This window comes from Solanum dulcamara, chromosome 1 (assembly GCF_947179165.1).
Source record: "Solanum dulcamara chromosome 1, daSolDulc1.2, whole genome shotgun sequence".
Classification (NCBI taxonomy): Eukaryota; Viridiplantae; Streptophyta; class Magnoliopsida; order Solanales; family Solanaceae; genus Solanum; species Solanum dulcamara.
Genome location: NC_077237.1, coordinates 19,678,220 through 19,694,908, shown reverse-complemented (window position 1 = coordinate 19,694,908; position 16,689 = coordinate 19,678,220). Strand labels below are relative to the sequence as shown.

Below are 16,689 nucleotides of genomic sequence, written 5' to 3'. Positions count from 1 at the left end.
TTTGCAAAGAAAACATAAAAACTAATTAAAATGAAGAGTATTTTTATAAACAAACAACATATTCTTAAAATTTATGTAATACATATTATTTTGAATACAACAAATCAAACACTCATAACTTATATTCAAATCAAATAAGGCCAAGTTAAAAAATATATTTATGTATTACGTCTAAAAAAATTATTTAAATAAATCATTTAAAAATTGCAGAAAGCAAAAGAAGAAGGTGAAAAAATAGAAGGAGAAGGTGAATAGTGTGAAAATGTGTATGAGAGGGAATGCAGAATGTAATGTGCAGACAAGTATGACGACAAACGTGAGCTACACCATTGCATCATCATAAAGCTTTCTCTTTTTCACAACACCCCATTTCCTCAAGATAACTATACTATATATCTTATTCTTGTTTGGAAAATTTCCATGAAAATTGTCTAACTATATTATACTCTTACCCCTTCAAAATTCTACAAAAGAAGTAGAGTCCTGAATCTCCGTTTACTAAATTTCAAGAATTACACTTCTTTGTTCTGTTTCCTGTTTTCTTCCCTTTGGGTTTTTCACAACCGATTCCTTTGTTCTCAGTCCAAATCAAGAAAAAGAAAATATATTAACATTGTTGTGTATAAAGGAAAATAATTCCTTTCTTGATCCATTCATTCATATATACATACATCCCATCTTTCTCTTGTGTGTGTATATAAATATTGGATTTTGGGAAGTGGGTGTGTTGTATTTGTATGTTGTGATAATGGATCTGAGGAGAAAAGGGTATTTCATATTCTTGTTAATATGGGTTTTCGCTGTGGCAGTGAAGGGAGAAAATGTAGTTTTTAATGTGAAGCATAAATATGGTGGGCGTGGAGGCTCAATCTTGAAGGAACTCAAAGTCCATGATAGTCGCCGCCATGGCAGAATGCTTGCTGCCGTTGACTTCGAATTGGGTGGCAATGGCCAACCCACTGATGCAGCGTTAGTTTACTTTCTCGAATTTTACTTTTTTGTAGTGATTCTTGTGTTTTCTTGGGATTTTGTATCGAGGGGGCTTTCTTTTTTCATAATTGATGCAAGTGATTGTACAAATGAATCAACTTGGTTGACTTAAGTGGTTAATTTTCCTTTTAGGAATGAGATTGTGTTTTAGTGATGAAAATTCCCATTTGATTCTTGAAGAGAGAAAACAATTAGAGTTGTTAGTTTTTCACTTGTTAATGTTTCTGCTCTAGCCCTTTGGCAAAAAATTATCTCGTTTATACATGGTAAATACTATTTTTAGGTATATATGGTAGATGGTGAACCCCTTTTGGCCTTTTCGTGTGTACATTTTATATTTCGAACCCCCTTAGTAAAAATCTTGGCTCCGCCGTTGGCTCTAGGTATAGTTATATACTTAAGTGAGATGGAGGAATATTATGGTCTTTGGAGAAACTTATCAGATTATATTTTCCTGATTCTAATTTGTGTTTGGAGAAAGATGCACTCTATCAAATTGTGACCTTCATCCAATCCACAAAAATGGAAAAAAAAGTGTGTCTATGCAGGAGGCAGTGGTGATGGAGGGGTGGCATTGCATAATTCATGTATGCACATTTCTTTCTAGTGGAATTGTAGTCATGTTTTCTTCATAAATAAATCATGCAGGCTCTATTACACTAAACTTACAATCGGGACTCCTTCTAAGGACTATCATGTCCAGGTAGATACCGGAAGTGACATCTTATGGGTGAATTGTGCTGGCTGTGCGAGATGTCCTTCAAAAAGCAGTCTTGGGGTATGATCATTCTCTAATTTATGCATCGTTTTGCCGTCTCTGTAAAGAAAATGGATTCCAGTATGTATAATATAATTCTTCATATTTTTGACTTTCTGTTCTTGATTGTCCTAGTAGTTTCTCATCTATGTTGTTATACTACAGATAGACTTGAAGCTGTATGACTTAAAAGCCTCATCTACTGGGAAAAGCGTTTCTTGCGACCAAGACTTCTGCACTGATATGTTTAATGCTCCCTACTCAGATTGCAGGGTGGGATCACCCTGTGAATATCAGGTTACTTATGGAGATGGCAGCTCAACTTCTGGATACTTTGTAAAGGATTACATTCATTTTGATCAAGTCTCTGGGGATCTTCAAACCACATCCATGAATGGTTCCATAGCATTTGGGTAATTTAATCCTTGTGATTTAAATCTATTTATGTTAATTGTTGCCAAACGAATTGATGCTGTACTTGGATGACTACCATTGGGGAATATGTTCTGAAATAGCTTTTCTTTGGTTACCACTTTCTTACTTCACCAAGTTCTACTACCCTGTCTTGACTATATTTGTTAGCCGAAGAATGTTTGGAATCTGGTTGTGGTTAAAATAGATTCTGTTGCAGTTCATTGGGAAGAGAAACAAATTTGTCTCTTTCATCAATTTTATTTTAAAAAAAATAGATTTGCTGTAGTAGCATCATCTGTCACCCCATGACTTCAAGTACAAGTGAAACCTGTGCTGTTTGCATATTTGTTGATGTAGATATCTAAATTGCTAAATGAATTCGGATGTTTAATTTCAATCTCTCTTGAGCTGAAGAACAGGGGAGGGAAATGCTTAGAATAGGAATTATTTAGTGTCTCAGTCTTAGTTATGCCATATTAAATAAGTTCCCTGCTGAGGAAACGTGTGAGAAGTAGTTAATATGCACATTTGAGTATACAAGTCATTACGCTGTCTAGAACGGAGATATTGACTCAATGGTGTAGCAGTTTATGTAGTGGTGTATCATGAATACTCTTATTAGTTTACAGAGTGAAGAACCCCTGAAAAAAAGGGAAAACTATTTTCTCCTCACACTGACTCTCTTGTATATTGTTCCCCGATCCTATGCTAGTTCAGTAAGTGGAATCTTGAATAGGTTCATGGAACAATTTCAGTATCACAGGCTCTTGCTCTATTATATTAGGTTGTTTACACATCACTGGTAAGTCAATACATTGAAAGTTCTGATGAAATGTTATATTTTTTTCTGCAATTCTGTATAGTGAGCATGATAAAGTGTTATATCCAGAATAGGTTGTTATAGTGTTAATGTTCAGCTTCTGTAAAGTTTATTAAAAATGTTTAGCTTCTGTAATATTTTCCTCCCTTCACTTTTTTTAATGAGGAATTAGTACTGACAGTGGCACTCATTAATATATCCAATGAAGTTATTGTTTTCCTAGTTGATTATTTTCAATGGTTTCGATCCTTTACTCCTCCTATAATTGTTAATTCTGGTTTTGTCACCATGTTGTGTGCACAGTTTCTTGATGTAAATTAAGCTACTCAAGCCTGTGATAGAGTACTACTTTTTTAGCAAGTAATTTATCTCTTGATGACATGTGTGTAACTTGCATGTTTTTGATCCAAGATAGGTGCTCATCTAGACAATCAGGAGAGCTAGGCTCATCTACTCAAGCGGTTGACGGAATAATTGGTTTTGGACAAGCAAACTCATCCCTTATTTCACAGCTAGCTGCATCTGGGAAGGTGAACAAAGTTTTTTCACATTGCCTAGACGGCAGTAACGGTGGTGGCATATTTGCCATTGGACAAGTAGTTCAGCCAAAAGTAAAGTCAACACCACTAGTCCCAAATGAGTAAGTATATTTAGTGCCTGCTGCCATTCATGCAAACATCTGACATGATCCTGAACTTAGATTTGGCATCATCTTATTTGAAGTTGTATATAAGTCTCGTATTCTGCTCCATTATAAATAAGGAAAGCTGCTAATTGTTCTGTAAATTTGTGCTCCATTCTTCCAGCTGTGCATCCTTTCACATTCTATTGGTAGGTTCAATGGATTCATATCCTCTTGATCACAATCCATATGCATGCATGCAAGGATTTATGATAGAATATCCATAACGAGTTATGTGAAATATCTCAGAAATCAAAGAACATATGCTTTAATAGGAATGTGACTCTATAGGGATAGGAAATTTTCATTTAGTCTTGTATGAGGGAAGTTACAAGGAGGGAATTGATGTGGACGTGGAAACACAACAATTGGCGAAATCTCTCTTATGTTTTTAGACGCTTTGGGACAACCGTCTATTGTTTTGAATTGTCTGCCTCTATGAGAAGTGACTCGACCTCAGACCAAGTGGAAAGAGTAGACTCACTAATTACTACCTATACCTCTCTCTCAAGAGGAATAGCTTGCTTCAACCAGGTCTAGCTTGGATGGTAGTCCAAGTCCGACAGAATAAGTGGTAGGTGAATTTATAGTAGCTGTTGACCCAGTCTTGGATGCTGTGTTAATGGTTTTAGCACTCGGTTGAGAAACTTTAATTTAACTGAGGATCTTCTCTTATATGAAATCTTGATACTGATCTTCAAGCTTTGAAGTAAACACAGCCATCGATTAAAACTCAAAGGAGATTACATGAGTAGATTACTGATCTATAGCAACCCCCGGGAGCTAGAACTAGTGTAGATCTAGTGCTAAATAGGGTAAGTGAAAAACACTTGTGAAAAGTTAAACATGAAGACTGTTCTCAGTGATGGAAAGAAGTGGCAAGTCAACTATTTGAAAATAAAAGTTGGAAAAGGTTGAAATTGTATAGCAGTTAAAAGGAAACAAGTTGCTATGAAAAGCTATTCATAGTTGTTGAAGGCTCCTGTAGAGAATTCCATTAACTGATTTGAGAACAAACACAAATATGCTTGTACCTACTTCAAAGTTCAAATAGAGTTAATAGTTAAAATCACCCTTAAACTTGGCACACTTTATCAAATGCACACCTAAACTATGAGAAGTCTTAATTACCCCCTCAAACAAAGATTCTTGGAACTATTTACCCCCTTAAACTATGAGAAGTCTTAATTACCCCCTCAAACATGAATCTTTGGAATTATCTGCCCCCTAATATGCCACATGATTTAAAAAAATTACTCTATTTCAATTTATATGACTCGTTTTCTTTTTAAGTAAGTTCCAAAAAGAATAACGCATTTCTGTATTTAGTAAAAAATTTATTTTCGTTCCTATTTATATAATGTAGTTCGACTCAAAATGAAGTTTAAGAAAAATGTGGTCTAAAATAAGTCATAAATATTTGTGTGGCAATAATTATTTCATTAGGGGTAAAATGAAAATTTTAAAGTTAATTTTCTACTAAATATAAAAATGTGTTATTTTTTTCGAAATTTACTTAAAAAGAAAGATAGTCATATAAATTGAAATAGAGTAATTTTTTAAAATCATGTGGCATATTAGGGGGTAGATAATTCCAAAAATTCAAGTTTTGGGGGATAATTAAGACTTCTCATAGTTTAGGGGGTAAATAGATTCAAGAATCTTTGTTTGATGAGGGGGTAATTAAGACTTCTCATAGTTTAGGTGTGCATTTGATAAAGTGTGCCAAGTTTAAGGGTGATTTTAACTATTAACTCAATTATTTAATTCTATGCAATCTCTTTAAAAGAAACAGAATTTAGTGAGACTTTGGTTTTGCAGAATCTGTGAACAGACGGCAGGAATTCGGGAAATATAGGAAATTACCCAATTCATGAAAATATTCTATAAAAGCATACTTTTGGAGAAAATATTAATTTTACGTTAAAGATATCAAGCTAGTGTGTACATTATAATTTTATTATTATAAGACTCTAAAAAGAGACTGCCATAAGGGTATCATAAGAATCTATTTCTCCTTACCAAAAAAGGAAAACAAGTCTCCAAATGGTATATTTCTTTAAATTTTCTTTTCTTGTCCTAGAGTAAATTTAGACTGCTTCATTAATTGAGATGAAAACAAAAGATTGTGGAAATAGGAGGCTGTCACTTGTCCTGGCAACCTCTTATTTTGCTTCTCTTGTGTGACATATGTATATTTGAAGTTCTCCTGTTATGAATAGCACCACCACAAAGTTGCTATGAGTTTTAGATTTTTCTTTTCTTATTGTTGTTTACTGGCATATGATCTTCTCCTTTGCACATCTGCTTCACCCATTGCCCTCACTCCAATTATGTTCTTAAGCATTTCACGATCTAGATATGGGACCGAATTGTCAAGTTTTTGCTAGCGTTTGGCCCCAAATTTCCAAATATTCTTGGCAAGTTATTTTTGGGTGAAGTTTCATTATGTGTTTGACCATAAATTTTTCCAAGAATATTTGATTGTTTCAAAAATATTATTTTGTACCTGTAAGTTTTAAAAATTATTAAAAATACCCATAGGTTTGTATTATCATTTTATAATGAACAAAAAAATCTTATAACATAATTGATAACAACCAACAACAACAAAATAACAATATGGGCAAGAGCAATGTATTAATCACATTAAAAACAAATTGTTCTGTTTTTCCAATCTTGTCACTCAAACTATTCTTTTTCGGAGGAGGTAGTAACAAACTATTCTTTTATTAATAGATAGAGATGTTATTTAATGGTGTTGGTTGACAACGTTAATGGAGTAAGTTGGTAGATAAATATTAGTTGGAATTAATAAATGATGGGTGCTTTTATAAAATATAAAAGTTTGGGGTAATTTTTATGTTTTTAAAAATTTCCAAATATTAGAACTTGGCCCAAATACTAGTTTTTTTGTAGAACTTGGGAACTTGGATTTTTGCCAAATATATTTGCCAAGTTATATGATCAAACACTAGTTCCCAAGTATTTTTCAATTTTTTTCCAAAAATATTTGGGGCCAAACGACAACTTTGTCCACTCCAATCTCTTGCCTCGCGCTGCTCCAAAAGTATCTATTTTGAGGGTGGGTGGCGGGTTGGGGGGTGAGGGAAGGGTAGGAACATTGATAATTTGCCCACATTACAACCTAGTGACAACATTAAAGCTAGCAGCTGCCGCAACCAGTGGTCAAGTGATAAGTGCACACATGCAAAGTCCTAAATGTGGTAGCAAATAAACTTGTTTAGATCCCTAAAAACACTTAGTTGAGACCTCAAGAGAACGTGGTGATTTCTTTGGGAAAGGCAGTAGTTCAAATGGTCCAGTCCTTCCTCTGAGATCCAATAGTGGTTGGACTTGCAACATTTCACAAAAGAACTTGAATCAATTTAAAGATCTCTCAAGTCTAGAGTTGGAATCTCGGCCCGTCCTCTGTATATATTTTGTATCTTTTTGGTACTAAAAATTACATTAATTAACTCATCCAGAAATAGGAAAAAGAAAACTAAAGTTATTTTGACTACTGGTAGGTGGTGCATATTGTAAACTTCGGTACTTGCATTCATGTTTGTTTAGCTGGATTGCCATTTTTGCATTGTTATTCTCATCATTCACTTCTCTTGCTTTTTCTTTTTCTTTCTTATTATACCATCACTTTTTGACCGTTAAATATCCGTTTTTTGTCTTAACATCAAATCGGCTTCCTCCATTTTCTATTTCTTGACTTTAACTATATATGTTTTCCACTTTAGGCCACATTATAATGTTGTCATGAAGGGAATTGAGGTTAATGGTGAAGCTCTAAACATCCCAACCACTATATTTGATGCGGGATCTAACAGAGGAACAATTATTGACAGCGGTACAACCTTAGCATATCTTCCTAACAAGGTCTATGATGCTCTGATGAGCAAGGTAGGTTTAGACATTTGAAAACTGCATGTATGCATGAATATGGCAGTTCCTCCTGCTTGATTCTTCATTCTGTCTGTCACTGTAGTTGATGGTTCGGCAACCAGATCTGACGACTCATCTTGTTGAGGGGACCTTCCACTGCGTTTACTTCAGTAAAAAGTAAGTGTCTTTTTACTCTCTCCAAATGAATATCGTAATTCTTTCTGTTAGGATTTGGTTTGTGATATCTTTTCTCCCTCTATGATCATGTACACTATAACATAGTACCCTCCCCACTATAATTCTTTCTTTAGCTTTGAACCATAATGCTGCGTAAAGTTTGTACACCGACAATTGAATCACTAATCTGCAGTTTTGTTATTTGTTTGATAAGGGTATTCTGCAGGTTTTTTGAGTAGTTGCCATTATGTCATTTGACCTTCTCTAATGTTTTCCAAACTCCATTTTTATGATGAATGCATGGATGTATTAATGTCTTTAATTCAGTGGTGGTTAGATCATTAATTAATTAATTATTATTATTATTATTATTATTAATAATAATAATAATAATAATAATAATAATAATAATAATAATAATAATAATAATAATAATAATAATATGTAACCATTCTTATTTTAATCCAGTTCTCCAGATATTAATTGGTGTAATTCAGATAGTTCCTATTAATAACTTTTAATCATCATCTCTTTCAACTACTCTCTTCCTCTGGTGGCGCAGGATTGATGATGGATTCCCAATTGTAACCTTTCAGTTTGCTAATTCTTTGTCTTTGAAAGTTTATCCGCACGATTATCTTTTCCAGGTTAATGTAAGTAATCTGGCTTTGCTGAATTTCTCCTACTCTTTCTTTATTTAGTCAGATTACATTTTGGCAGTTGGTTTCTCAAGTCATAATCTGGTTGGAATTCACTAACCAGTACAGACATTATCTTTGTTGGAATTCATGAATTTCTCCAATAAGTGATTGATCTTCAGTGTCTTCTTATCTTAGATTTGTTCCTAGCATTCGTGAGCTATTTGATTTGCCTGGTAATTTTTATACAATGTTGTTGAAATTGGAAATGTTGGCATGAGTTTGTCTAACTTCCATGACTTTTTTACCATTAAATTCATTCAGTTGTTATAAGTTATGTGTAGTCCAATGCAAACAACAGGGCACTAAAAGATGGGTCGATTTGATATGCATGGCACAGGCCTTTTTGTAAGGTGCATGGGAGGGGAAAGCGACTGGATGCACTTGCTTTGTAGTTTGTATAACATGACTTACAAACCCCTTTGCTTCATAATTTTGCAGGACAATGAGTGGTGTATTGGTTGGCAGGACAGTGGAATGCAGACAAAGGATGGAAAGGAAATAACTCTGTTAGGAGGTATTGTTTGACCAGTAACTGTATATGAAAGTAATTCAGCTTACTCCCCCCCCTCCCCCCCCCCCCGACACACACACACACACACAAAAAAAAGTAAATCAGTTTGATGGTGAACTACATTTCCGAATTATAACTAATTTTATGAAAATTACATCTTGCCCAACTAGTGTCAATTTTCAATTCACTGTTATTTCCACAAGTGCGAGTACAAGACTGTGTAGTGGCATTTGATCTATTGTTAGTTAAGCTAGCTGCCATCCTAAGATACTTGAGATGACAAATGGATGCAGAATCTTCATACAGTTGACAGACTATGACTGAGATAGAGTTGATTGATTGGTTTATTTGTTATTTTGATGCAGATCTTGTGTTATCCAACAAGCTTGTTCTTTATGATCTTGAAAACCAGAGTATTGGCTGGACTGAATATAACTGTGAGTATAGCCTTACCATTTAATTCAGGGATTTAGTCGTTATCTTATTTATTCAGTCAGTTGTGTAGAAATTGTTCTCCATATTGAAACAGTACCAGTTGTGTTCTCTTCTTCAGACTTGGGATAATCACATCTACGCATATGATGGCTTTTATGTTTGACTTTGAGTTAGCTCTGGATTCTTTGTGTTGCCTTGTTAGGGAAACTTTTTGAGTGACACATACAGATTTCTTCTTGCATTTAAGTTGATGGATCAAATGGTGCGAGTCTCCAGAAATAATTGAACGTAAGATAGTCAGTCGTTGTCTTGGGAAAAATTGAAGGAATGGATCAATTCAACTGTTTGTCAAAGGAAAAACTGATGAAAAGTATAAAATTCTTCTGAGCAACATTTTCAGAAAAATCTTCTTAGCTTTTCTACGTCATGATCTTTCTGAGTGTACTGTGAATCTCAGTAGTTACTAGTTAGAAAGCCAAAAAAGAGGGAACTGAATTATGTTTTTTGGGAGGAACTTCTACGTAATTGTATGGAACTGAAAACATCGTTTCCCTGAAGATGTTAACATGACATGGATAATCATCTCCCTGGAGGCTGTGGTATTCCCAAAGATAACATTTTGGTTTAAAAAGAATGAGGCGATTGATGAATCAAATGCCATTGTGATGTTGAAATACAAAATAAATTGTTTTCTACTTAGCAGATACATAAATGTATTTTATGCACCTTATACTTATGCATTTCAACATCCTTTTAGAAATCTTTTATCCTGCACATAAACCTTTAATCTTTGTTAACATGTTTATCCAATAGCCAAGATAATTTGGGTGTTAACAGAATGTGCAATTTTTTTTTGTTATAAATAATATTTATTGAATTTTCTTTAGTTGTTGTAAAGTAAAATTTTCTTTGTTATACTTAATATTTATTGAAGGTTAGAAGGCTAGTTGTTAGAGTGGATAAAAGTCCCACATTGGTTGGGGAATGGACTGGTGGTCTGCTTATATCGACTTGGGCAATCCTCTCCCCTCATGAGTTGTCTTTTTGGGTTGAGTTAGACCCAGGTGTCATATCTTAACATGGTATCAGAGCTAGGTCTATCCCCATTTCGGTTTCCGGTCCACGCTTCAGTTGGGCCTGGGCATGAATGGAGATGTTAGAATGGGTAATAGTCCCACATTGGTTGGGAGAATGGGTAATAGTCCCACATTGGTTGGGGAATGGACTGGTGGTCTGTTTATATGGACTTGGGCAATCCTCCCCTCATGAGCTATCTTTTGAGGTTGAGTTAGGCCTAGATGCCATATCTTAACACTAGTAAGTAGTTGAGTGCTATCGCACTCTATGTGGGAGTGGTAGGGGATATTTAGTTGTAACATAATCTCTTATTCTGTAATGTGTATTATTATTTGTTGCTTCATTTGCTTTGTATTTTACTGTGATATTTTCTTGATACCTTGCTTCGATGACTTTTCTTTTGAGCCTAGGGTCTAGAGGAAACAACCTCTCTACCTCACAAAGGTAAGGGTATGGTGTACGTACATTCTACATTCCTCAGACCCCACTTGTGGAATTACACTAGGTTTGTTGTTGTAAAGTAAAATTTAGAGAGAGAGAAGGAGAAGGAGCAGGTGAGCATAATCCTTCAACAGAGCAGTCTTTGAGAGGAGGAAGGGGCATGTTGGAGCAGAAGTGTTGTCTGAGTGATGAGGGTTAAAGGGAAGATAAGAGTAGGAGTAAGGGGAGGCATGATCCCTGTCTTTTAGATTTGTTGACTCTATAAGGAAGGCTAACTTGAAAATATAAAAAATTACGAAAAAAGTAGAACATCAATGACAAATTAACAATAATGTTGGGAAGAGATTGAAATCAGAAACATATTTAACGTAGGCATCCTCCATCTTGTTTAAGGTGGTTTATTTTGTCTAATATGGATATGTAATGCAATAGAAGTGGATCAAAGGTGAGACGAAGTTACATCTTTTAAGAGAGTTCAACTTTTTCAAGCATGGATTATTTTAGTAGTACAGAATCAATTACACAAAAGTTATCCTAGGCAAAGTGGACAATTTTTGGGTAGACCAAAAATACTAAGTAGCACAGTTAAATTGAGAGACGACTGTAAACTTACATCACAAATTTATGTACTTTTCAACACTCCATTACAGAATGTGGATTCTTGTAGTTCAAAATAAATCTTGTCTTGAGCTGTACATTTTACCAGAGTGAACCAAACTTCTATGGTTTGTTTCTTTTATTGTTAAAACCGTATGGTATCCGGAATCCACTGGTCCGGTTTATCAAGATTTGTGCCACGTATGACCCATTTTAAAGGGAGTTCTCCTTAGGGGTTTATCCATTCTCAGGGATCAAATCCGAAATTTCTGGTAAAGGGTGGAGAGACCAATCCATTGCACCACACCCCTTGATGGTATGATTCAGTAGGGTGATTGGTTAAATAATTATGTTTCCTTGAAGGAAATGTCTATGAGAGACGGTTGACTTTTGAGGAAAATAGATAAGGAGAGTTGATGTGGAATTTCATGCTTTGAATTTTTATATGATACATCACAAGTTGTTTCATGTCCATCCCATGTTTATCTGCACCCTATCTTGATGCCTCAATCTAAGCTTTTAATATAAACCACTAGAGATATATCTGCCACATGCAGCAGGATTTCTCATATCTCTCGTATTATTAACTTCACATTTGCAAAGACCTTAATCCATTCCTTCATTCACTAGTGCACCACTTATCTGGGCATACTTAAACCTTTAGTACTTCGACAAGCACTCAATACTATGCGAATATGGTGTTTCCCTATTTTATTTGCATGTTTTACACTGTAAGATTTGTGTTTTGATGAGGATTCACATGCATGTTAAATGCCTGTTATTGGTTTTATTTATTACCTTTTTTTTTCTTATTATTATTATATTAGTTATATAAACTAGCTATATGATTAGGTTTCCCTTTTCTTTGGCCAATTAGAGATTTAATTGTGGAGGCAAACTTGTAAGGAAAAAGATTTAGAGAATGCATGTCATATGTGTTGAAGATATGTGACCAACTCATCTAAAAACTTAAATTGTTCGGGTGAGCACATCTTATTATTTAATTATATTATATCCATGTATGCTCCATCACGTGTGTTCTTGATTCTTTATCATGGGTCAAGCACGTGATTCTTTTTTTGATAATGAGTGGCAGTGAGACTCGAAATCAGAACTTTTCCCTGCTCTTATACCATGTTAAAGTTGTGCGACTATCTCATAAAAATTTGCGTTGTTAGGGAGAGCATACCTCATGTGTGGGCTATCTATAGAAATATGATAAAATCTTCAGTTTTCAGCATGTATACTTTACTGGAAGAGAAGTAGTTTTAAGTACCTTGGTTCTATCATGCAAGACAGCGGAGAGATCGACGAGGATGTCACACACCGTATTGGGGCAGGATGGATGAAATGGAGGCTCGCCTCCGGTGTGTTATGTGACAAGAAGGTGCCACCACAACTTAAGGGCAAGTTCTACAAAGTGGCCGTTAGACCAGCTATGTTATATGGGGCGGAGTGTTGGCCAGCTAAGGTCTCCCATATGCAAAAGATGAAGGTTGCCGAGATGAGAATGTTGAGATGGATGTGTGGGCATACCAGGAGTGACAAGATTAGAAATGAGGCTATTCGAGAAAAGGTAGGAGTGGCCTCGGTGGAAGACAAGATGCGGGAAACGCGACTGAGATGGTTTGGACATGTGAAGAGGAGAGTCCCAGATGCACCAGTGCGGAGATGTGAGAGGTTGGCCATGGATGGTTTCAGAAGAGGTAGGGGTAGGCCGAAGAAGTATTGGGGAGAGGTGATCAGACAGGACATGGCGCATTTACGACTTACCGAGGACATGACCCTAGATAGGAGGGTGTGGAGGACACACATTAGGGTAGAAGGCTAGTACATAGTGGTTTTATTCTCCCTTACTCGTAGGTGTATTAACGCACTATGATTTCTTGTACTCTGATGTATGTTAGTTATGGTATTTATGTTATTATCCAATAATAATATCTACTGTTTTTTTGTGCTTTGATTATACTATTGTTTGGACCGCTTTCGTCATCTATTTATTTACTCTAATATTCTTGTCTAACCTTTTTCTATGCTTTTATTGAGCCGAGGGTCTTTCGGAAACAGCCGTCCTACATTGGTAGGAGTCAGGTCTGCGTACACTCTACCCTCCCCAGACCCCACGATGTGGGATTTTACTGGGTTGTTGTTGTTGTTGTATACTTTACTGGAAGAGCTTACATTGAGGATGGGACTATTTCTCAACAGTGCTCTTTTTTTTATTTATTGTTTTATTTCAGGCTCTTCAAGCATCAAAGTCAGAGATGGAACTTCTGGGAAGGTGTATACTGTGGGTTCTCACAATATTTCTTCAGCTTCTACCTTGAATTCAAGAATGGTTTTTACGTTCTTCATATTAGTAATCTCCCTCCTATTCAATTTGTTGAAGTGAGATACCAGGAAAAAAAACTGTGCAGGGAGTCATTGTTGTACCATATCATTCCGCGATTTGATGATTCTTTGGAATTACAAGTCCTCTTCTTATACCTTCAACATGATTCTTGACATTTACACAAACACGAACAACAGTGGTTTGATGAAACAGAAGTTCTGCAGTTTCTCTTCTGTTCTAACTCATAGGGACCGACATCATAGATGCTGTTGGTCCAAGTATTTCTTTCTTATTCTATTTCATTTTATTTCTCTTCCTGTTCTCTTGGGCCATGTGATAGTGAAGAGGTGCAAGCAAATGCTTGATAGGATTATTTTTTTTCTTTCTTTTGATGTTATTCATGAGTTTATTTCAATATTAATGTAAATCAATTCCTGTTCTATTCTTGTTTTTTGTGTGAATGTCATGTTAGTGTATTTCCTAATTTATGAGTGCTAGACAAGAATTGTTGACTGCATTTGCAAGCAGAGTGAACATTGTGTATGATAGTGTTATATATCCCTCTGTTTTCATTTTGTAGTGTCTGTATATGAGTCATTCGAGAACACAGCAGTCAAGACTCAAGGGCTTAATTAAATCCAAATAGAGGTAAAAGAAAAGGCTAGGTGATTTCTTCTCATGTAAAATGTGACGGACAAGGTGAAATAGTCGTGTGTGTTGAGTTGGTCTAGACATTACCTTCAACAATTGCGATAACTGATGCCCTCTTATTGATTATGTTACTCTATTTGAATTTGATGTTATACAAATGCAAATAAAAAGTGATGAACATATAAAACTAAGACTAAATCACTCGTCGAAAGCTTTAGATCCACAATTAAGGTGCCAATATGTTTAAAACACTCAATTTTTTTTAATTTTTTTTTACCATTGTGCCTTATCTTTGAGTTGATAAGATGAGAGTGGCTTCTGTGGTGGATACGTAAATAACAGATGTACCAGTGAAGAGATGAGAGGTTGGCTATGGTGGGAATAAGGATAGGTAGAGATAGGTCAAAAAGTATTGGAAAGAGATGATTAGACAAGATATGAAATTTGCAGTAGCTTATCAAAGATGCGACCCTAAATAGGAGGATGTAGAGGTTGATAAGTGTAGAAGGTTAGTAGGTAGTCGAATGTTGTCTAGTTTCTATTATTATTACTCTTCTATTGCCTTATTCTTCGATTTTATTAGTTCCCATTGTTTCCTTTTCCCTAGGTATCATATTATTTTTTTTGTTACTACTGCTCTATTTTGCATTAATTTGAGCACTATATTTTCTTTCCATACTTGATTTTGAAATGTTTTACTTTAGTCGAGAATCTATCATAAATGTCTCTACCTTCACAAGACAAGTGTAAAGCTGCGTACAAACCTGTAGCACCTTGTGGGTTTGAGGTCATCTATTTGTCCCATGTTGAAGACTTACAAGGCTAATTCGAGAGTTTTACGAACAAGTCGGCGAATTAGTATGGCATCGGGAGATGACCCACTTTGAACATGTTGGACAAGATCCAAGTCAATACAACATCAACTAGACACATGATTCATACGACAAATATTTCGTGCGACCTGTGAGCGTCAAGAGCTTACCTTTAAGGTTTTACAAGACCCACATAGGAATCCAATCACAACTCACAACTTATATGAGAATATTATACTCACAATACCCCAGAGTTCATTCACTACTTCAGTAGTTACTTATTCGACCCCTCATACTCTTAAAGAGATGAACTCGAGTTCATCTTTAACTTTATATACACAATTACACTCGATACCTATATGGTTAGTGTAATAGTCGGCTTGTGTATACAAGTTACATTATTTTTAATTTAATCGTCTTTCCTTTCTATTTGAATCTATCAGATCCAATTCAACTGCTTTTCTAGACATGTATTGCACTGCACTGCCAAATCATTCATGTCTATTAGTGACATGCTAAAGTAGAAACATTGATTGAAACTTCACGAAACAGTAAAAGGTAAAAAAAGTACTCCAATAAAAGTTAATTTAGCTTTTTTGGATCTCACAATGAAGAAGCACGGAATCATTCTTTCATTAACTCATTGATCGCTTAGCATACGTTGTGTGGAACACGTGCTACAATGTTCTCACCTTATGATGCATGTATCTCATTCTTTTAATTATCCAATATTGTACAGATTTTGATCCAGACACATCAAGATGTCTAACCCGAGTTTCTCTCTTCAATGGTCCTCAAATTCATCTTCTTAGAGAGACTCTTGTCTGGCTTATAAAACAAGTCTTAGCATTGTAGTAAAATCATCTCTTCACGTTTTTCGATGTAAAAGGCGATTGCTCGTGTGAGAGAATCAATCTCTCGACTTGTCCGACACTCTTTATTTCTAAAACATTATCACATGGTTATGATTTGAATATAAATTCAATAATCTTATATTGATGAAAATATTATAACAATCAAGTTGTTTTACAACACATAAATAATATTATATCATACACAAACCTAGAGCTTTAACATGTTTCTCAAACAAGTCTCTAAACAAAGGATAAGCTAGAATTTCACTAGTAGGAATGTATTATAAATTTATTTTTTATTGTTTACAATGTAGGGAGAAATCTATTTCACGCACACTCTTTCTCTATTGAAAGATCGATTTATAGGCAGAAGAGAAAAACAGAAAAAATCGTTGTTCCTTAACTGCTACACTTGTCCTTCAGGTGCAGAATTTTTTGGAGAGGTATTTTAAATTCTGTAGAAAACCTCCTCCTATCTTATCTCATCTAAATGGATCCCACAATCCAAATTAAATAATAAATCTACTTGGAATAAAATGAT

The 16,689-nt window shown here is 35.1% G+C and overlaps 1 protein-coding gene across 1 annotated transcript; it reads left to right on the top strand.

The window, feature by feature from the left end:
• The first annotated feature begins 253 nt into the window (after nt 1-253).
• On the top strand, nt 254-14,275 carry LOC129902923 (aspartic proteinase 36). Its single transcript, XM_055978373.1, has 10 exons — nt 254-969; nt 1,639-1,768; nt 1,913-2,160; nt 3,397-3,621; nt 7,416-7,578; nt 7,664-7,737; nt 8,300-8,390; nt 8,877-8,952; nt 9,315-9,386; nt 13,740-14,275. Exons 1-10 carry the CDS (start codon nt 749-751, stop codon nt 13,889-13,891), a joined length of 1,452 nt encoding a protein of 483 aa, XP_055834348.1. The 5' UTR covers nt 254-748; the 3' UTR covers nt 13,892-14,275.
• The last annotated feature ends 2,414 nt before the right edge of the window (nt 14,276-16,689 follow it).